Source organism: Anarrhichthys ocellatus, unplaced genomic scaffold (genome assembly GCF_004355925.1).
Source record: "Anarrhichthys ocellatus isolate YVR2014 unplaced genomic scaffold, GSC_Weel_1.0 scaffold24, whole genome shotgun sequence".
Lineage (NCBI taxonomy): Eukaryota > Metazoa > Chordata > Actinopteri > Perciformes > Anarhichadidae > Anarrhichthys > Anarrhichthys ocellatus.
The window spans coordinates 7,957,396-7,975,148 of NW_022280054.1; the positions used below are offsets into that span (position 1 = coordinate 7,957,396).

Genomic DNA, 17,753 nt, shown 5'->3' on the forward strand with positions numbered 1-17,753 from the left:
GGGGAGAGAGAGAAGCAAGATCAGCAAAGTAGAAACTGTAAACAGATGAAAGAGAATTAAGTGGTAACATCTGTGTATGCGAGTGTACGCTGTATGTCTGCATGCTTCCCAGGACGTACTTGCTGAATGTGAGCATTATTGGGTCCATTGATGAACTCTTCCAGCTCAGCCAGGCGGTTGGTCTTGGCCAGAGCAAAGATCAGCTCCGTTTCAACGTATGACTCGCGGGCCTTCTTACGGGCCATCTGCAGAAACTTCACCAGGTCCTCCCAATTTCCTGCACAAAACAATCAACTGTGATCAGTTTCATAAGCACATCAATCTACGGTTTATCTACCAAAACTATCAAATATCTTCTTTAAATAAAGAATTAAATGACGAATCACACTGAATGTGGCATTTATCCAAAGAATTCCTCAGATCTCAGCACCAAATGAGTAAATGCAATACACTAAGTTCATCTTACCGCTTTGGGCTGCAGCTTGTCCCACCTCCATGTAAGCAGAGGGGTCATCAGCCTTGATGTAAGAGTCGATGGCTTCTTTGACCAGGCCCTTCTGGAGCTGGGCCTTAGCCAGCTGACTCCACACCGGTGGCTCATTGCAGCGCTCGGCAAACTCATAAGCTCTGTCCAGGTTACCGATGTGCTCAATCAGAACCTGGACAAAATGAGACGACATTCAGATCATGGAACATCAAGCACCATAACACAATTCTGGTGGCCCTTATAATCCAGGGTTTAGGTCGAGTATGTGGTTCCTGAATTACAAGCTCAACTTAAAACTGTACACAGACAGTATAAAAGCTTTCGGGTTCATGTCTCGTGTGTTTTAAAACACCTTAAAGCTAAGCAGTAATCCACTGACCTGCACAGCAGAGGTGTTGACATCAAATTTTTTAAAAATAGCGAAGGCCTCCTCAAACAGCTCATTGCTGATGGCGATGTTTGCAATGTCTGGGGCATCATAGTTGTCCAGACGGTTGATGTACTCCATAACGCGTGTCCGATCAGCTTTAATGGCCGTCAGGATGAGCAGATTCTGGAGGTTTCTGAAAAACAACAACAAAAGGGTCTTATTTTCTATGTGGCTAAAAAAAAAAAAAAAAAAAAAAAAAAAAGAAAAAAAGAATGTTTTTGACCACAATTTAAGAAGCTTCTACAAAATAAAAGATGGTCTCAAGAGACTTGCCGCTTACGTTTTGGAGATTGCGGCTGGCCAAATATATTTGGGACGTACAGGTAACATCAAGCCTCTCTCACCTGTGCTCGCTAAAGACAGAGTTATCCAGGACAATCTTCTCCAGAAGCTCGATGAGCTCATTGGGCAGGTCAGCGGTCATGAAGGCCTTGACTGTGACAGACACCTCCTCTGGATCCTGAGTCTCAGACAAGGCCGTCTGGACGACCTGCAGGAGAGACGGACAACAGACGTTATGCACTCCAGCTGATGTTAGCAGTAAATATAAAACAATGCATCCTTGAAAAACTAAAAGATTGTTAAATGGATACAATAGGAATGTTAACTTTGTTTTACAGGTCTATATGAAAGCAAAGTCTGCAATGCCAGCGGGTTTTTGTATCAACAAATAAAGTACATGAAGTCATGTGGTATAATTTAGGGGCCGGACCTGGTCGATGAGTGGTCTTCTGTAGTTGTTGGTCTCCAGCAGCACGCTCGCCCACAGCTCAGGGTTCTTGCGACGTACAAGGTAGCGGGACAGACTCTTGAACAGCGAGTTCTCATTGCACACCTGAAGCAGAACAGACAACAACAGTTCAACGTGAGAGGCAACAGCAGCTCAGAAATGTCATGAAAGTAATCTAAACTTAAAACAGGAAAGATTAATAAAACAAAAGAGCAACAAAACATGCAACTTATTTTGTTGATCATTAAGCATGGCATTTCATTTACAACAGAATGGTAATAACTCACAAAACTACCCGAATAATTGCCTGACATGAAAGTATGATTTCAGTTCAACTCACATGAATCAGTTCCTGGTCACACTGTCCTCTTTCATAGGCCACGCAGGCCAGGTGGGGGTCTCTTTTCTCACAGTACTTGCCCACCACACGGCTGTCGTAGAAGGGGTTCTCCCTCAGGAATCGCTCTGGGTTGTTGTTGCTGTCGATGTAGATCTTGGCCAGGGCATTGTGGGTAGCAGGCTCCTCACATCCGTCATGAATACGAGCCTCTAACCAAGGCAGCAGCAGCTTCAGTCTGGAGAAACACGCACAGTTACGATTTCACGTACGATTGCAAGGTTTGAAGAGAAAATCATCTGCCGACTCGTGACTCTACATGGCGAAGTGTTGACTCAGTGACTCCTCTATTGCTATGCAGTTCAATTAGTTCCTCTCTTCTTACCGATTTCTTTTCTCCACTTCAGCCACCAGTTCATCTGTGGAGAACTGCCCTCTAACCACTAGAATCAGGTTCTTGATCACATCCTCAGCACAATCCACATCCAGTAACCCTCCAATGACCACCGGCAGACGGCTTGGGTTCACCTGGAATAAAAGGATCATCAAATGGAGTGAAGTGGAGTGAGGCGGTGCAATGTCTAAAGCATTCATTGCATCAATGAGACAGTATAACACTAATGGAGGGATAGGGGAGAGAGGAAACAAGATACAGGATGCAGTTTTCACAAATGGCAGACTAAGAGAAACCCTGTTAATGTTGGTCAACATAAATGTGAATTCATTTATTGGTCTGGATTTTATAAAAACACTATTTCCACCTGGTTAAGATGTAATAATGTACCTTCTGCACGTAGATCTCAATGTACTTCTGCAGGCTGTTGCGGTACAGGTACAGCACCAGATCGTGGACAAAATCAAAGCGGTCGCACACAATGATCAAAGGCAGCTGGTCAGTCAGCTTGGCTTCCTGTAGAGATAAACATTTCAAATGTTATCCGCTTAGAAATGCTAGCTTTGTTGAACGACAGTCTGGATAAATTAGTGGTAGGAAGGTTGGATTATTTTATCGTCAAATGTGTATTCTGCACCGGTCCACTTCTGACCTTGAGGAAGTTCTTCACACGTTCCGGGTCGTAGCAGTTACTCTCTCGACAGATTCTCTCCACCTCTTTGATCTGGCCCGTCTTGCAGGCGGCCTGGATATATTTGAAGTGGACCTCTGGATCCTGGCTGAAGTTCACAATAGAACCCAAGAAATAGAACAAACCTAAGAGACAAAAAACAGTTCAAATCAACAGGAGAACCAACTTTTAAAATGTGCTTAAGAAGTGCTTGGCTCTCAGTATGTTCCCAGCTTACCCTCAAAGCTCTTGAATGACTCAAAAAGTTCAGTGAGGGACTGAGTAGAGAGCTGTTCATGGTACTTGGAGGCGACCTGGACACAGATCTGCAGGTTCTGCCGGATGTTTGCAGACAGCATGGCCCTCAGACACTCCAGAGAGTCCTCCACTGACAAGGAGCCGAAGAAATTCACCAACCACTGCAGAGACAAACAGGAATAAATCAGCGATTCAAAAGCAAACATAGAAAAATAAAAGCTTTACAGTCATGTGTTATACATATTTGTTGGTATTAGTATTTTATTGTGCTCCTTGGTCGGTGTTGTACCTCTGGGTTGAGAAGGTGTGTGTGCACCACGGCGCGCTTAATATCATACAGGTCAGTATAATGCTCCAGCGCCCTCTGCAGGAGACCGGCCTTCTCACACAGCTGTGCCACGTGAGCGCGATCATAGTGAGTGAACATCTGATTGCCCAGGATGGCGTCTGCAACCTGCAAGACACGCAACAGAGACAAAGACATTTCGACATTGTATGAAGCTTTGTCAACAGGAAACGTTGAAAATAGGCCAAGGGAAATGAGATATTTGGTAAAAGGAAACACAGAGAGACTTTTTAAAGAACAGCATGAGTTAAAGTATTACACATATGAAAGCTATGTAAAACTTCATATGTCATGAATTTGTAACCGAACACAATGTGAATTTTGTTAGTGGACTTGTGTCTGCCAAATGAAACTGGTGTTCCAATTCTAGATGTACCTGTGGTGCATGCACCAAATTCATTTCCAGCAGGCGTGTCTGCAGAGGTCCCTCCATGGGTCTGTTATTCTTCAGGGCATCTAAGAGGAAGGAGGTGCACTGCTGGATCAGGTTGTACTCCATGAACACATCAACGATCTGGAGACACAGAAGAGAAACGTGATCAGAGATGTCAAACTCCTCTCAAAAAGTTGTATGCTTGGAATACCTTTTAAATCAAATAACAGCTTCCATCATTTTATTTCGTTGGCTTTTTTTGGTGTAGAGTAGTAGCTATTGCATTATTCTGCCTCTGAATTGGCAATTTCCTGTCACAAGATCAGCTCACTCTAAGCTGCCCAAAGGCAGAGCAAGTGCAACAAATCATCAAAACTTTGGACCCACTACAAGCCACTACTGTGACCTGTGAAAACCACCCGATGTAATGAAAGCCATTTGACATCTTATCCAATCTGACATATAGGTTCTTGTGTTATTAATCCATGATCTTTACCTGTGTAATGTCCGCAAGTGGCTCTTCGTCCTGAACCAGCATCTGGGAGAACTGAAGGCCCTGTTCTGGACTGATCCGCATTACGTTCCTCAGCAGAAAGATCCAGTCTGGAGTGTAGCCCACCTACAGAGACAACAAACCTTTAAGCATAATAGCTCTTCATCTGAGGCGTGCCATAGATAAAAATGGAACTATATAAAAATAAAACTGTAAAGACAATAGTGGAACAGATAACAACATGGCAAAATAGTATTTTCTCACTTCTCTGTACCACAACAGCCTAATATCACAGAAGATAAACTTGGAATAACAAAGTCAGACACTGTCACAAACCTTCTTGGCATAGAGGACAATCTTCTGGAACTGTCCAGTCTCTGCAAAGCACTGAATGACCTTATTGGGGACGTTGGCTCTGAGGTAGACACTGAGGGCAAGAGTAGGATCTACAGACTTCACCAAGTCTCCAAGCTCCTCAGAGCACTCCAGCTGTAACAAACACACACACACAAACCGTGTTTTTCACATCCCCATATACATGATAAATACGAGTTACCCAGCTACTGGTTACTGCGTTCCGAAGATAAGATAAAGATTGTCCACCGTAAAACCAACCACTGGACACATACCTTGTCCTCTTTCAACCATTTCTCTAGGAGCTGCTTGCGGCCCTGTTGGAGGACAGGCCTGCACAGCTCCAGAGACTCAAACTTATTAAGTTGGCCTTGGTCCAGCAAGATGCCAAAGTATTGGAGCAAGGGAGACGTCTGGCCTGATTGGGCTGGAACACTCTGGAACCGACGGATGGTGTCTGGGGTCCGCAGGATACCCTGGACGAGAAAAGATGGATGCATAGACGACGTAATTAAGTGACGGTGGGGAGATTCGGTTTGAGAAAAGTCACCTTTGAGCATTGCATGGAAGAATGGTGGTGTGCAGTTACGTTAGGTGGACATTAGTGATTCCAGTAAACATCAGATTTATAATTAATTTCTCTGAGAAACTTCAGAAACACTTAAAGAGTTCATCCCCAGTAAATTTGTCAAAAATTGGTATGCAAATGTAACTTTGTTTACATAAAACTGATGCTTATCGTCATACTAAGCTACAGAAATCTGCTCAATCTTAAAAGACTGAGCTTGTATCAATTGAACTGAATAATGTCACGTTGTTTGACCCTGCTCTGAGACAAAGGTGGCGCACTGGCAGTACCTTGGGTGCATTGGCCGCCACCTTGGCAGCCTCGGAATAATTTCCCGCTGCAAAGAGGGTGTTGAACTTGCGGGCAAACAGCTCCTCAGCACCGGCGAGGTTGTTGCGGACAGCCATGCGGAGGGCCAGGTCTGGGTTCTGCAGCACATTGGTGATGTAGGGAATGATGTTTTCCTCCTCCACGCACACGGACAACACCTGGAAAAAGCACATTTGCACGCTTTATTAGCTGTACACAACAGAAGAGACCAAATGGGTGGGTTTTAAAACAATGCAGGGTCCACGTTACAGCAAAAAAACAAACATACAGCATGTACGCCGTGCAAAGTGAACGAAAAAACTAAGAAATATTTCCTACAATCTGACATCTACCTGTAAACAAAGCCCTCTTAATTGGCAGGTTCTTTGTACACACCTCTGTATGCAGAAATAGATGTATTACACCCTAAGACGTGTACTTGTCACATTCCTAAATCACACGGAGGGATTGCCGCATGTAGTGTTACATTTTGTGTGCAATGCACTAAGCTGTACATGGTAGACCTGACAATAAGAGCCAAGAGCAATAACAGGATTAGATTGTGCAGTCTGCTTGGCCAAGCTTAGCCCTCCTGCTGTGCGTGTCACATGCTGCCTGACACTGAAGATGCTGCTACAGCCAGTTATTTTCAGAGATTTCCTCAGTCAAAGTCACAAGACAACACCCAAGGACCCACGTTGCTAGAAAGAAGTGCTGACATAACAAAGGGAACGTGTATGCCTGTAAGGGCTGAGCTACTATATATCACAAATAAATAGATGAATGGAGGGCCAGGGTGTGTACGTTACAGTACCTGTCCTTTCCTGTTGACTCCGATGATACCCGCAGTAGGCTCATGGGGGGCGGTGACAAAAATGGTCTCCCCGCTGATCCTGTTCATGTAGATGCAAGTCCCAGTCTCCAGGTCGTACAGGTGGATGTAGCCATATTTGGTGATGAGAAAGACTACATCTTGCTTGGAACTGATCTGGAGTTACAGAAAGAGAAATCTGGTTAGAGCATGAAAATTACCAACAAAAAGATAACTATCAAAATACCCTTCAGCAAGATATTGAACCTAAAGCTAAATAAGTATTACCAAGGCCCAGTGGGTGAGTACCAGGTGACTTAAATCGTATCTCTCAATAGGAAAATCCAACCCGAGTCTAGAAAACTATTGTTTAGACAATGCCCCTTATCTTAATCTTAAAGGCAGTAATGTGGAGAGTATTGTTTCCCACCAGAGGAGGAGGAAAACAGGCTCTACACGTCTCCTCATAAGTAAGTATTTGTTGTACCTGCATAGCAACAGGGAAGTCATTTTGGGCTTCTGGAGGAAAGAAAACGTCCACAGCTTTCTTTGGAAATGGCTGGTTCCCAGTCGGTGGAGTCCCCACTTCAATAATATGCAGCTAGAAGTAAAAAGACAGAGACGTTAGGATAATAAGTTTCTTAAAAGCAGTACATTTGATTTGGATTCTGCATGATCCAAAATGCTTATTGATTTCCACTTTTCAAGTGAATCGTACCTTTCCTCCTGCCTGTCCTCGCACAGCAAAGCAGAACAGGGTGGACTCTTCGGTGTTGCCCTCCATCTTGAACTGTGCAAAGCCAGCGGCGTGTCCCTCAATGGGCTGAGACACCTTCCTGTCCACGGAGTACAGCTGCATGGCTCCGACAACACGGTTTTGCTGAAGAGGAGAGAAATGACACAAGTTTAAGGACAGAGGTTCTGCTGGGTACCAAGCTTGCTCAACTAAAAACGTGATAATGGGCGAGACTCAGGCCGGATCAATTGAAAGAGCAGAAAGAGACAAAAGACACCTCAGAGTAAGAGTTATAGAAGAATAGAAGAGATCACAGATCTGCAGATGGCCTGAAGAAACACAGCGTCCCTAAATATTTAGAGCCCAATTGTGCCGTTGTGGTTTAATAATGATCAAGGCTCACAATTGGTCCTAATAACTACCTGTGCTGAAATGCCGATGAGCAGCAGCCACTTCTGTTTGGCGTCGGTGCGGTAGTTTATGATCTGGCAGCCTGCCAGGCTGGAGTGACGGTCAAAGACTTTGATTGGCTGAGAGTCGCCCTCCATGCTCCAATGGTAGACAGCGTTGTCTGTGACCAAGGCCACGGTGTTGAGGGAGATCCACTTCCAGAAGGTCACGTCGTCCGTCATCGTGTGAGCCTTCATCTTGCTCTTCATCTCGATGTTGAAGATCTGCAGGGTCTTTGCCGCTGAAAATCGACACAACGGTTAAGGCACAGGGACGTAGATGAATGCTGTGACACACCCCCCCCCCACACACCCAATAAAACATTCTTAATAATAATAAAACAAAAAGAGGAGCAACATCAGTTAGTGACTAAAGCTACCACACACAAACCACAGCAGACTTTGGGAGTACACATACAATTTAAGCATACCAACTTCCTAATGCTGGAGAAACGTTAGTAGACAGGGTTTGGTTTGAGGAACACCAAAGGACAAAAAGTCTTAAGGCTGACCCAAATACTTCGAAGCTTTGACCGTTTCCATGTGATAATAATAGACGTCCAAATCATTATTCGCCATTGATGCTTTCTAGTCGCGCATCTCTGGTAATGCTACATGTGAACAGCAAAGAGCTAGTAACGTTGGCAGCACTTGTGCTAATAGCTAACATATGGAGGTTCCATTGAGGTAGATTATGGTGCGTTCAAGCTCCACTAAGTAAATTGAGGATTGGTCAAAGGTATGTTATAAGGTTGTCATCGCGTGTTCGAATGTAATCTTGTAAAACGTAGTTCTTGGTGAGAAACTTGAACGTTAATTAATTAGTTGAAAGGCCTACATATGATTACGTTTCAATAAAGAAGTTTTGTCATCTCCGAAATCAACAAACCTGCCACGAGAGAAAACTACTTTTTCTCGCAGCTGTTTATCTGACTGAGATCGAGCTGATCTGTATTCTGTTCCTCTCACTAAATGAGTGAGAGGCGAATGACGCTAATAAAGAGAGCTCCTCCTCCTCCTCCTCCTCCTCCTCCTCCCCTTCCTCCGAAACCTCAAAAGTGGTATTGGGGACAGCCCTAATCGGTGTCAAAACAAGAAGCAAGACCAACAAAAGGGCAACCACTGTTGGATCTGCATTCAGTTAGGTCTGATGCAATAAAACTGTGAAATGAAACCCATCCAGTCGAGGCTGAATATGCAAACCTCTTGTGATAGTGTGAAGTGAAAACTCATCTATGAAACAGATTTGTAATTTAAGAAACTCAAAGACTAAGACTGTTCAGACTGACATTAGCACTGCATCAAGAAAAAGCCTTTAAACTCACGGATTTATTACTTAAATTGGATTTCCTGAATCCAATTTCATCATCCCAGTGGTCAAAGGACACCAGCATCAATAACGCAGTGCTATTTCAGGTCTGGATGCTTGCTTAGAAATACCACTACTACCACTACTACTAGGCTTTCTGTGCTTCTCAACTGGATCAACCGTGACTTTCCATGTTGTTTTCACACAATGGTTCAATGCTCTGCTGATCATTCCAACCAAAACCAGGTCAATTAGGAACAAACATCTGCAGAAAAACATGATGCCCAGTGAAAGTGTAAATGAGGCCCGTGTCCAGCCCTCCACCCACTCTACCTACTGGAGAAATGAAACTCCAGGCATGTGGTTATAGCTCTTACAGGATTCACATCAAAATCGAATCCCAAAATGAGGGACGTGGCAATTTGGGTTGGGTCTGAATGCAGATTAGCAAAAGACGACCACAAAGCACACAAACAGATGCGGTGATGGGAGGGATGCTGGACGGATGTGCTCACGCCCGTTCTATTTATTTCTAGTCTCACTGGAGGAAACACACGGCGACTCATGAGCTCAAGACATATTTGAGATTAAATCAGGCCCAAGCAAGCTTCAACCAACCAAATACTCATAGCTGTTAACACAGCATATGAGTGAAAATGTGTACAGTGACATTTGTCAACGAATACTTTGGTCATACTGTGTATAGTACTTCGAAAAATACACTACCTGTCTACATAAAAATACAGTGCAAGTAGTTAAGTGAAAATAAGTGTATCACACAAATACTACACTTGAAACACAACATATTCAACAGATACTGAAGCAGCTTTATCAGTCTACTCCTTTGACATATCGTAAGCAGTATCGTCCAAACACAGGACAAGAGGAGGAAAGCAACCAAAAGAAAGCCCCACATCTGGCTTATATCCCTGCAGTGTCCCTGACCCTGCAACTCTAGTTGCATGCTAAACCATAAAATTATGATCCATATATAAATAAAGCTCAGTTCTTGCTCAACCACTCTCAAGTCTGCTTGTTCTCTTTCTCTTACTGGAAACTGGAATATACCAAAGTATAGCAAACTATTAAATATGTGTATTTGCGCTTGCTCCTTAATTAATAAAATAGTAGTAGTAAAGTAAATTTATCTCTCATTATTCTGTGCTTTGCTACACGCCACAATGTCATGATTATACCACTGGGGAAACCAAAGTGTGACATTTTCTACATTCTACATCTAACTTCTCTCAAATTTGGCACATAAAACCTAATTATTATCACAACAAAGGCCGAAGCCCAAAGTCAAGAAACAAAAGACAAAAACAAAATAATGAACCAGTCAATAATCTACAAATTGCTAGGAATGTACTGTCCTCTGCTGACTAACATATTTGTAAAAAAAAACGTTAAAAATATTAAAACGTCAGAGGCCAATGGCATACACACACATTCTAATGAGAACATCCAATGAGCTTTACGAGTCAAGCGCACTAAATGACCAACTTCATAGGAACATGTCCACTAGACAGCAAATGCACCACGACCGACTATTTATTCAAGACGAGCCTAAATGTCACCGTTTGCTTGAATTTCTGATTGTTTAAATGACATCATTTTTTCTGCATGTTTTAGCCCTTTTACTACATACATACATACGTACTCATTACTACCAACCATTTTCCAAAGCACATAATAGTTTGTAACATTTCTGAATATTCAACTGGTTTTCCATTCATGCCAGGATTTGTTGGCCATTGAATTCTATAATTCAATTCATAAAAGATGTTTTCTTCAAAGGCAGATATGTGTATTGTGTTATGCGAGTGCCTTCAGATTGTGATAGTGACACAGGAACTGTATTATTATGAGCTGACATGTTCTTAAATGAAGAGGCAGACACATTTAAGACTTTCAGGTTTGCCATTTGTCAGTCAGCTTTTGGGAGGTTTTCACCTCCAAAGTCAGTGTATTCATTCAACTATGTGTCAGAAAATGGTCAGCTGTAAGATAAAATATATGTACAGCAAATGGGACAAACACACACGAAAAAATAAAAAACACAAGGAAAGAAAAAGACAGTCCTTTAGGCTGACATCTTAATTTTGCTATGCTTGCTTGCGCTGCTATTATAAATCCAAGCATTCATTCAAATTACCAACTGTGCAAACATTTCAAGACAGTGCCCACAATATTACACTTTGACAACTCATGATATGTAAAATTCAACTCACCGTCTGCAAACATAAGAAAGCAGTAGGAAATGAAAAAAGAGCAAAAACAAGCAAAATAGACAAAGCATTCATGACAGCATGACATTTTACTACCACTAGTACTACCTGTCCTAAAATATCAATGTCTTGTACATTTCAATTTGTTACACTGTACTTTAGTTACTCAACCTTTTTTTTGGACAAACAGAAATGGGGTGGTCTACATATGAACATCAAAATGAAAAGCAGACTGTGAAAGCTACATAACTGACTGACAACACAAACGGAATTTACACAAATGACCCAAAATGTATTAGAAAGGCACCATAGCGAGGTATGTGACCGGCCAAAACTTTAACGGTTTACTTTTAAGTCAATGTGCTTTCACAAACTTAGTGCTCTCCTCTCTAGGTGGCACATAAAACGATGTGCTAAAAGTGCTAGAGATGCATTTAAGCTAAAGCTTACCTTTAAGGGCAATAACTTTGCTGGCAGGGTTCATGATGGCGCTGTCTGCAGAGATAGGCCGGCGGATGGGATTGTTGGGGTCGGCCATGTCGATGATGACAACCTGGGCCTGCTCCCCCACTTTCTCTCTTATACAGATGAACTTGTCGGACTCCATGGTTAGAGTGCTGAATCCGATGTTGGCCGGGTTGATCCCCAGGTTCTGGAGCTGAGATGAGAACGCATGACTTGGTTTAGTTGCAGCCCGTGGCCAACACAGTTTATACTACAAAGAATATCACAGAAAACTACAATAAAGTACAATATTTATGTACGTTGTGGTCCTTAATGTATTGATAGTAAATATGTAGGAGTTTAAATGATGAGGGGACGTCATACTACCAAACACCTATGGCATCATTAATAATAAATAAATAAATTAATAATAAAAATAATTTCAAGTCACACTTGAAAAAGGCAAATAGGAAAAAAATCATATAAATGATCTTAACACAACTATTATGATAAGCTTACATATTTAAGTGTCCCATAACTTAAGCATCTTTGTTTAAAAGATAGTTACATTTTATTTTTTTTATTTATGCAAATACAACTTCTCAACGGTTGTTGTGAACTATGTAACATGAACTCAGCTGCCAGCATATTCATTATATGACAACAGACAACTCTCTATATGTAAAATATAATAAACTGAATATATCGTCTGATGGCAAAAGGCCATCCAAGGTGCATGGTAGTCATAGTATGAAAGATGTCTTCTGTGGGGTTTAATCTAGAATTTGATCAGATAACACACAGTCAGAAATGCTCGACTATAACTGAACTGACTCTTAATCCGTTTCCAGATGTTTTAGAAAATTATAACGTATGTGTGAGTGAGAGACGATGTAATTATTGATAGAATGGGTGGACCACCTGCTTCAGCCCCGTCAGCTGGAAGAGGATAGAAACCTCTACAGAACAACCTCAGCCTCTCCCTTTTAGCTGTGTACATGTCTTGTCGTGACACAACCTCACTGTATGGCATACAGGCTCCAGTCATACTGCAGCTGACCACGGATTATAAACTGCTAGCGTTAGCCAGCCTCAGTACATCACTTGACAGCTCATCAACTGACGGTCCGTGAGACATTCGCATTATATAGCAGCCATCCGAGCAATAAACGTTGTCAGCCAACGTTACGATTAACTAGATGACGTGACTCGCTCCCTCACGACACAAAAACCGTTATGGTTAGCTTGCCAATGCAATGGCTTATTTGCTAACCAAAAATGTAGACATGCATACAGCAAGAACTGGTCACCAAGGGTCAGGAACAATGTCTAATATCAACGAATGTCTTCTCTCAGTTGTCGACAGCTAACGTCGGCTAGTGTGGAGTCGGCTACAGCATCAGTGCAATGAATGAGCTGCTAGCCTTAGATGCTAGTTAGCTTGGCTGCTGACTCAACGGGGGAGGGGAGGTCATTCATTCGGGTATTGACGTTTACCGTTAGCTGAGTTAGCAAGCTGTCAAACGACCGTTAACCGGGGAGATGAACAAATAATGTCGGTGTTCGTTTAGCTGTCACATTTTGCTCACATACCTGCAGGTGCTCCTGGAAGCGGATCGGTAGGATCTGAGCCATGGTGGGTTCCTCGAGCTTCTCCAGCGTACCTGAAATCCTAGTGGTACCGCTAACAGCCAGCTAGCTAATAGCAGTAGCACCGCGCTAGCTACGACCTCCTCACTCTACGTGTAGGTCGGGAGCCAGTCAGTGAAACACTGAAAAAAAACACGATAAACGGTAATATGTGATATTGTTAACCGCGTTTCCGAAATCTGGTAGCAGTAGAAAAATTTAAATTATGTCCTCCCTTTTTGTGTGTGCTTTCTGCACTGCATCGATGGATGGCAGTGGCTATACGGCTGATCTTCTGTCCAAAATCCGCAATGGCGGAGGAAACGGCTGAGAGCTTCTCGGTCCGGAAGCGTCAAGGGAGCTCTGGAAGGACAGTGGCTCCTGTGTAAAGGATGGGTTTGATAAATCAAGGGGTTTTATTTTATTTAAGCAAAAAATAATACATGTTCCGTGTTTCTACTCCTGACGGTTTTACAAATTAAGAGTCTATCCTCCATAAAACCAAAGCAATAAACAGCCCATGTACGTCAGTTCCGTATCACATTTATAAACTATTTAAAAAAAAAAGAATTAATGACAACATATTTTTAGTCTTTAGTCCAACTATAAACAGAGATATTAGTTTGTGAAATACATACACGCAAACGGTCAAAGTTAGTAAAAAGAGATATAGTAAGCTTGCACTTATTTATTGTCATATTAAAGCTAGAATTCAGTCATGAGCCACATAGCTGAAAATTGTTCATGTTCATGTATTTTATAACATTTCTATGCCAGTTTGTGCAAAATTTCATTATTCTGAATTCAAAGAAAAGATGACTCGAGACAAAGTAATGCATTTCAAGAAGCAGCTGTATTCGACTATAAAGGCGTTTCTAATCCAGTGTCTCTAAGCTGTTTTCTTATTATTTCAGTGTAAAAAGCCTAGACTCTATTAGAAAAAAGAAACAGTAAACCCAAAATAACATCTCATAAGAAAACAATCATTGAAAAAAAAAAAAAAAAGAAAAAAGAAAACAAAATCCCCATTCACCAGTCATTTCGATTAAAATAGAAACACCATTTAATTTTTGCTAACATTTTCCCTCAAAACAAATATATATTTTTCCTTATATATATATATATATATATTTATATATATATATATTTATATATTTATTCTCAAGGCAAATTAATTGACCTCATCATGGCCATTTTTCATGTTTCAAGGTTAGAAAACAGCTAGAATGGAAGAAATGAACTAGCGGAAGCACAGTGGAGGAGCACTGCACTGGCCAACAAATATCTCATGTTGAGTGAGAGGGAATAGTCTGTCAAGGCAGTGCGGCACACAGACACACTTCCTCTGGAACAAGTGCAATGCAAAGAGAAAACATTTCTCACACATCATAAAACTACAACACACTCTTTCACAGCACTCAGGTTGTCCATCAGATTCCCTTTGCTTGTCTCCTCTTCCTCTCACGTCTCCATCTTGCAGCAGTGAAGGCTTGTGTTGTGCCGTTTTAGTTCTTAGCCATTGGCGCAGGAGCTGAAAGTTCACTTGACGGAGCGACACTGCAGTAGTCGGGGGCCGTTGGGGTCTCCGATCCATCCTTGATTATTATTGTTTTTCCACCTCCAACTACCATTAGATACAACAACCTACTGGCAGATGTCTAAACTCAACTATCTGTGGCAGTGTTTGAGGTCGAACAAGTGTTTGCCAACTGAGAAAGAGAGAAAAAGGATCCCAGCATGCCAGCATCTCGCTATTACAGTAAAAATGTGACTAATACATTGTCCCTGAATACTGAAGACTGCTCTATCAGTAAATGGTGCGTCTGATAGAAGGGAGAAGACACAAGTAGCAGGATTTCTGCAGAAAAGAGGGATATGATGAGTGTACATGATGACGAATTGGAAGAACAACTGTGGCTGTAGCTATGTGCTCTGAATTGGTTCAGATGAACAGAACACAGAGGACACAAGGGGACACAAGGGGACGGGATGAATGAACAGGGGGAGAGATCGGATAGATGGGATCACCATCGCAGCGTTGGGGAGTGACCATCAAACGTGCCGGATGGCATGGGGGGGAGGGTTACCATTTACATGAAGTGAATATGCATGATGGACACATAAGCAAGTATGCTCACATGCGTTTGTGTAAGACAGAAAGAAAAGAGAAAATGTGTAGGAGAAAAAGAAAAATCCCTGGGCTACATGAGAGGGCACAGCGGAGGAGAGGTCCCAACAGTCCTCGACCACCTCCATCTATCGCATCCCTCCGTTACACCTGACACTCAGCAGAACTATGTGCTTCTCTTTTGCAGCTCCTGAACAAAGGCTGTGCAAGAGCAGAGGGGAAACAAGCGTCACATACCCCGAAATACTGTGTAAAGCAAAACTGAAATGTTTAGCGTTTTTTTAAGAGAGTACAAAGAAATCTCACCTCCAATAATTTCCTCCTTAACCTTTTGCAGTTCTTTACGCACCTCTTCCAGGATCTCCTGCAGAATATTGATTGACAAACAGATCGTCAGTCATGAGATGATAGTTAAACACTCGTACTACGAGTAACCAGGTTACTCAGAAGAAACAGGGTTACTGTGATAACCTGGTTACTGTGAATCCATGTACACACGCAGTAGGTCTGTAATCACATTTATTTCCTACCCTGACATCAAAAGCCAGAAGTATGGCATTCTTATCTTAACTGTATTGTGATAGAAGACACTGCATTGGTCCTGACTTTGTTTTTTTTGGTGTGTGTGTGTGTGTGTTGGAGCATAATGACAAAATCAGCTTACTGGAGAAAGCATGTAATCTCACTAATTCACGTTCCGCTCTATTAATTGAAAATTGATGTCGCTGGGCTGATGAGAAATTCACCTGTTTCATTTTCTCTAAATCCGAGTCATCCATGACACCTGCATCATTACCGTTGTTGGCTGCAGGCTTCGGCCTGGAAGAAGACAAGAAGCAGACAAATACAGACAACTGCTTAGGTTTGTTTTTCAGAAGAAAAAAAAAAAAAGCCAAGAAGGTCCACGGCACTGCAGTGACGAGCCAACTGTCAATCTAGCACATCACCAGTAGCAGCACCAGAGGGATGAAGGGATAGTCAGTAGAAAGTTGCAGAAACGTCCACACACCCAACGATGCAATGAGGGTTAACATATCTAATAATTACCTTTCTGAAGTGATGTCAACCTTAAGGATACCAATAATGCAGATATTAAGTTCAACGCGAGAGGACAGCATCAACCCCAGTGCACAGAAGTGACATCGAAAAATACGCATCGGTCACACTGTCGGGCTTCTATCTTATTATTCAGTTTACGGAGGCAACACACCCGGCTGCTACGCCTACAAGTCCCTTGGGTGCATGCCATTCTCTGATCCATTAGATGGTGCTGCTATCGACTGTACAATATGCTATAGCAGTACGTAGGTGTGCTGCTCTAACTCTGAAGAGGAAAAGAAAAGGGGAACTAAGGTCATGAGTGATCGGGGCAGCATGTATACCTGAACCCTTGGGACAATGAGGGGGTGGAGTCCATGCTCTTGGGGATGGAGTTATTCCTGTTAGTGAGACACACACACACACCTTCCTCTTAGAATGGAAATGGAAGACAATCGCACACGGGCAAACAATGACGCACACATGTTCACACAACCACACTCGCACTGATGGAGAACTACTCTTTGGTTGAGTTTTAACACGAGACACCAACACGGGGGGGGGGGGGGTCTCGTGTTGATGACGGCAGCATGGAAGTAACTGAATCCTGGATTACCTGGTCATAGTTGATTTCTCCCACGGTCTTCTCAGGGTGTCTGAGCAGGAAAATGTATGAAAACATCAGTTGTTGACGTTTACTTTGTACTCAGTATAATTAATATCAGATTGAGTGTAGGTGGCATGCAACAGATGAAATTGTTCAGTTCTCACCGCCTTGACCTTGAGGCTCTGAATCATCCTGTATAAAAAAACAACAGACAGAAACCTTGTAAGAGCGAGTCATTATCAACCTGCTTCTATTTTATAACCATCAACTACATATGCAGACACTCGTTTCATATGCTTTGCAGCATTAACAAAAAAGAATGTGACATGACTCTTACATTCTCTGGTGGCTTCACAGCGGGCTTCTCTCCTGTGTCTGCAGCTTTTCTCCTGATGTGAAGAGGAATCACTTTCAGTTACACCATGTACACTTCAATAGATGGGCAATTTCGAAGAGTTACACAAACTGCACTTGAAATATGATAATTAGTCAAAGTAGAAATAAAACCAGAAGTAGATAAGCCTTGTTTAATTGAGTGCGGGCACTGTATATTTTATCTGACTTCAAACTTGTGATGTCACACACACACACACACACACACACACACACACACACACACACACAC

General features: G+C 42.4%; 2 protein-coding genes across 6 annotated transcripts in view; both read right to left on the reverse strand.

The window, feature by feature from the left end:
* Positions 1–14,409, reverse strand: part of LOC116390705 (clathrin heavy chain 1) — a 23,877-nt gene extending 9,468 nt beyond the window's left edge. Inside the window, exons 1-23 of one of the 4 annotated variants that reach the window (XM_031860642.1) lie at positions 13,320–14,409; positions 11,733–11,940; positions 11,286–11,288; positions 7,719–7,987; positions 7,279–7,440; positions 7,048–7,161; positions 6,564–6,737; positions 5,731–5,928; positions 5,148–5,348; positions 4,855–5,007; positions 4,522–4,644; positions 4,029–4,166; positions 3,596–3,760; positions 3,287–3,467; positions 3,031–3,194; positions 2,769–2,894; positions 2,370–2,512; positions 1,988–2,222; positions 1,630–1,752; positions 1,262–1,407; positions 867–1,050; positions 467–659; positions 120–277 (exon numbers count right to left, since the gene is read on the reverse strand). In XM_031860642.1, coding sequence (XP_031716502.1) covers positions 120–277; positions 467–659; positions 867–1,050; positions 1,262–1,407; positions 1,630–1,752; positions 1,988–2,222; positions 2,370–2,512; positions 2,769–2,894; positions 3,031–3,194; positions 3,287–3,467; positions 3,596–3,760; positions 4,029–4,166; positions 4,522–4,644; positions 4,855–5,007; positions 5,148–5,348; positions 5,731–5,928; positions 6,564–6,737; positions 7,048–7,161; positions 7,279–7,440; positions 7,719–7,987; positions 11,286–11,288; positions 11,733–11,940; positions 13,320–13,361 — 3,603 coding nt within the window. In that variant the 5' untranslated portion in view covers positions 13,362–14,409. The remainder of the gene's footprint in view (positions 1–119; positions 278–466; positions 660–866; positions 1,051–1,261; positions 1,408–1,629; positions 1,753–1,987; positions 2,223–2,369; positions 2,513–2,768; positions 2,895–3,030; positions 3,195–3,286; positions 3,468–3,595; positions 3,761–4,028; positions 4,167–4,521; positions 4,645–4,854; positions 5,008–5,147; positions 5,349–5,730; positions 5,929–6,563; positions 6,738–7,047; positions 7,162–7,278; positions 7,441–7,718; positions 7,988–11,285; positions 11,289–11,732; positions 11,941–13,319) is intronic. The other 3 variants (XM_031860644.1, XM_031860643.1, XM_031860645.1) reach the window with 3 other exon arrangements.
* Positions 14,410–14,481: 72 nt separating this feature from the next.
* Positions 14,482–17,753, reverse strand: part of vaspb (vasodilator stimulated phosphoprotein b) — a 23,528-nt gene continuing 20,256 nt past the window's right edge. The window contains exons 8-14 of one of the 2 annotated variants that reach the window (XM_031860647.1): positions 17,466–17,517; positions 17,293–17,320; positions 17,138–17,177; positions 16,866–16,922; positions 16,230–16,302; positions 15,790–15,847; positions 14,482–15,684 (exon numbers count right to left, since the gene is read on the reverse strand). In XM_031860647.1, coding sequence (XP_031716507.1) covers positions 15,650–15,684; positions 15,790–15,847; positions 16,230–16,302; positions 16,866–16,922; positions 17,138–17,177; positions 17,293–17,320; positions 17,466–17,517 — 343 coding nt within the window. In that variant the 3' untranslated portion in view covers positions 14,482–15,649. The remainder of the gene's footprint in view (positions 15,685–15,789; positions 15,848–16,229; positions 16,303–16,865; positions 16,923–17,137; positions 17,178–17,292; positions 17,321–17,465; positions 17,518–17,753) is intronic. The other variant, XM_031860648.1, reaches the window with a different exon arrangement.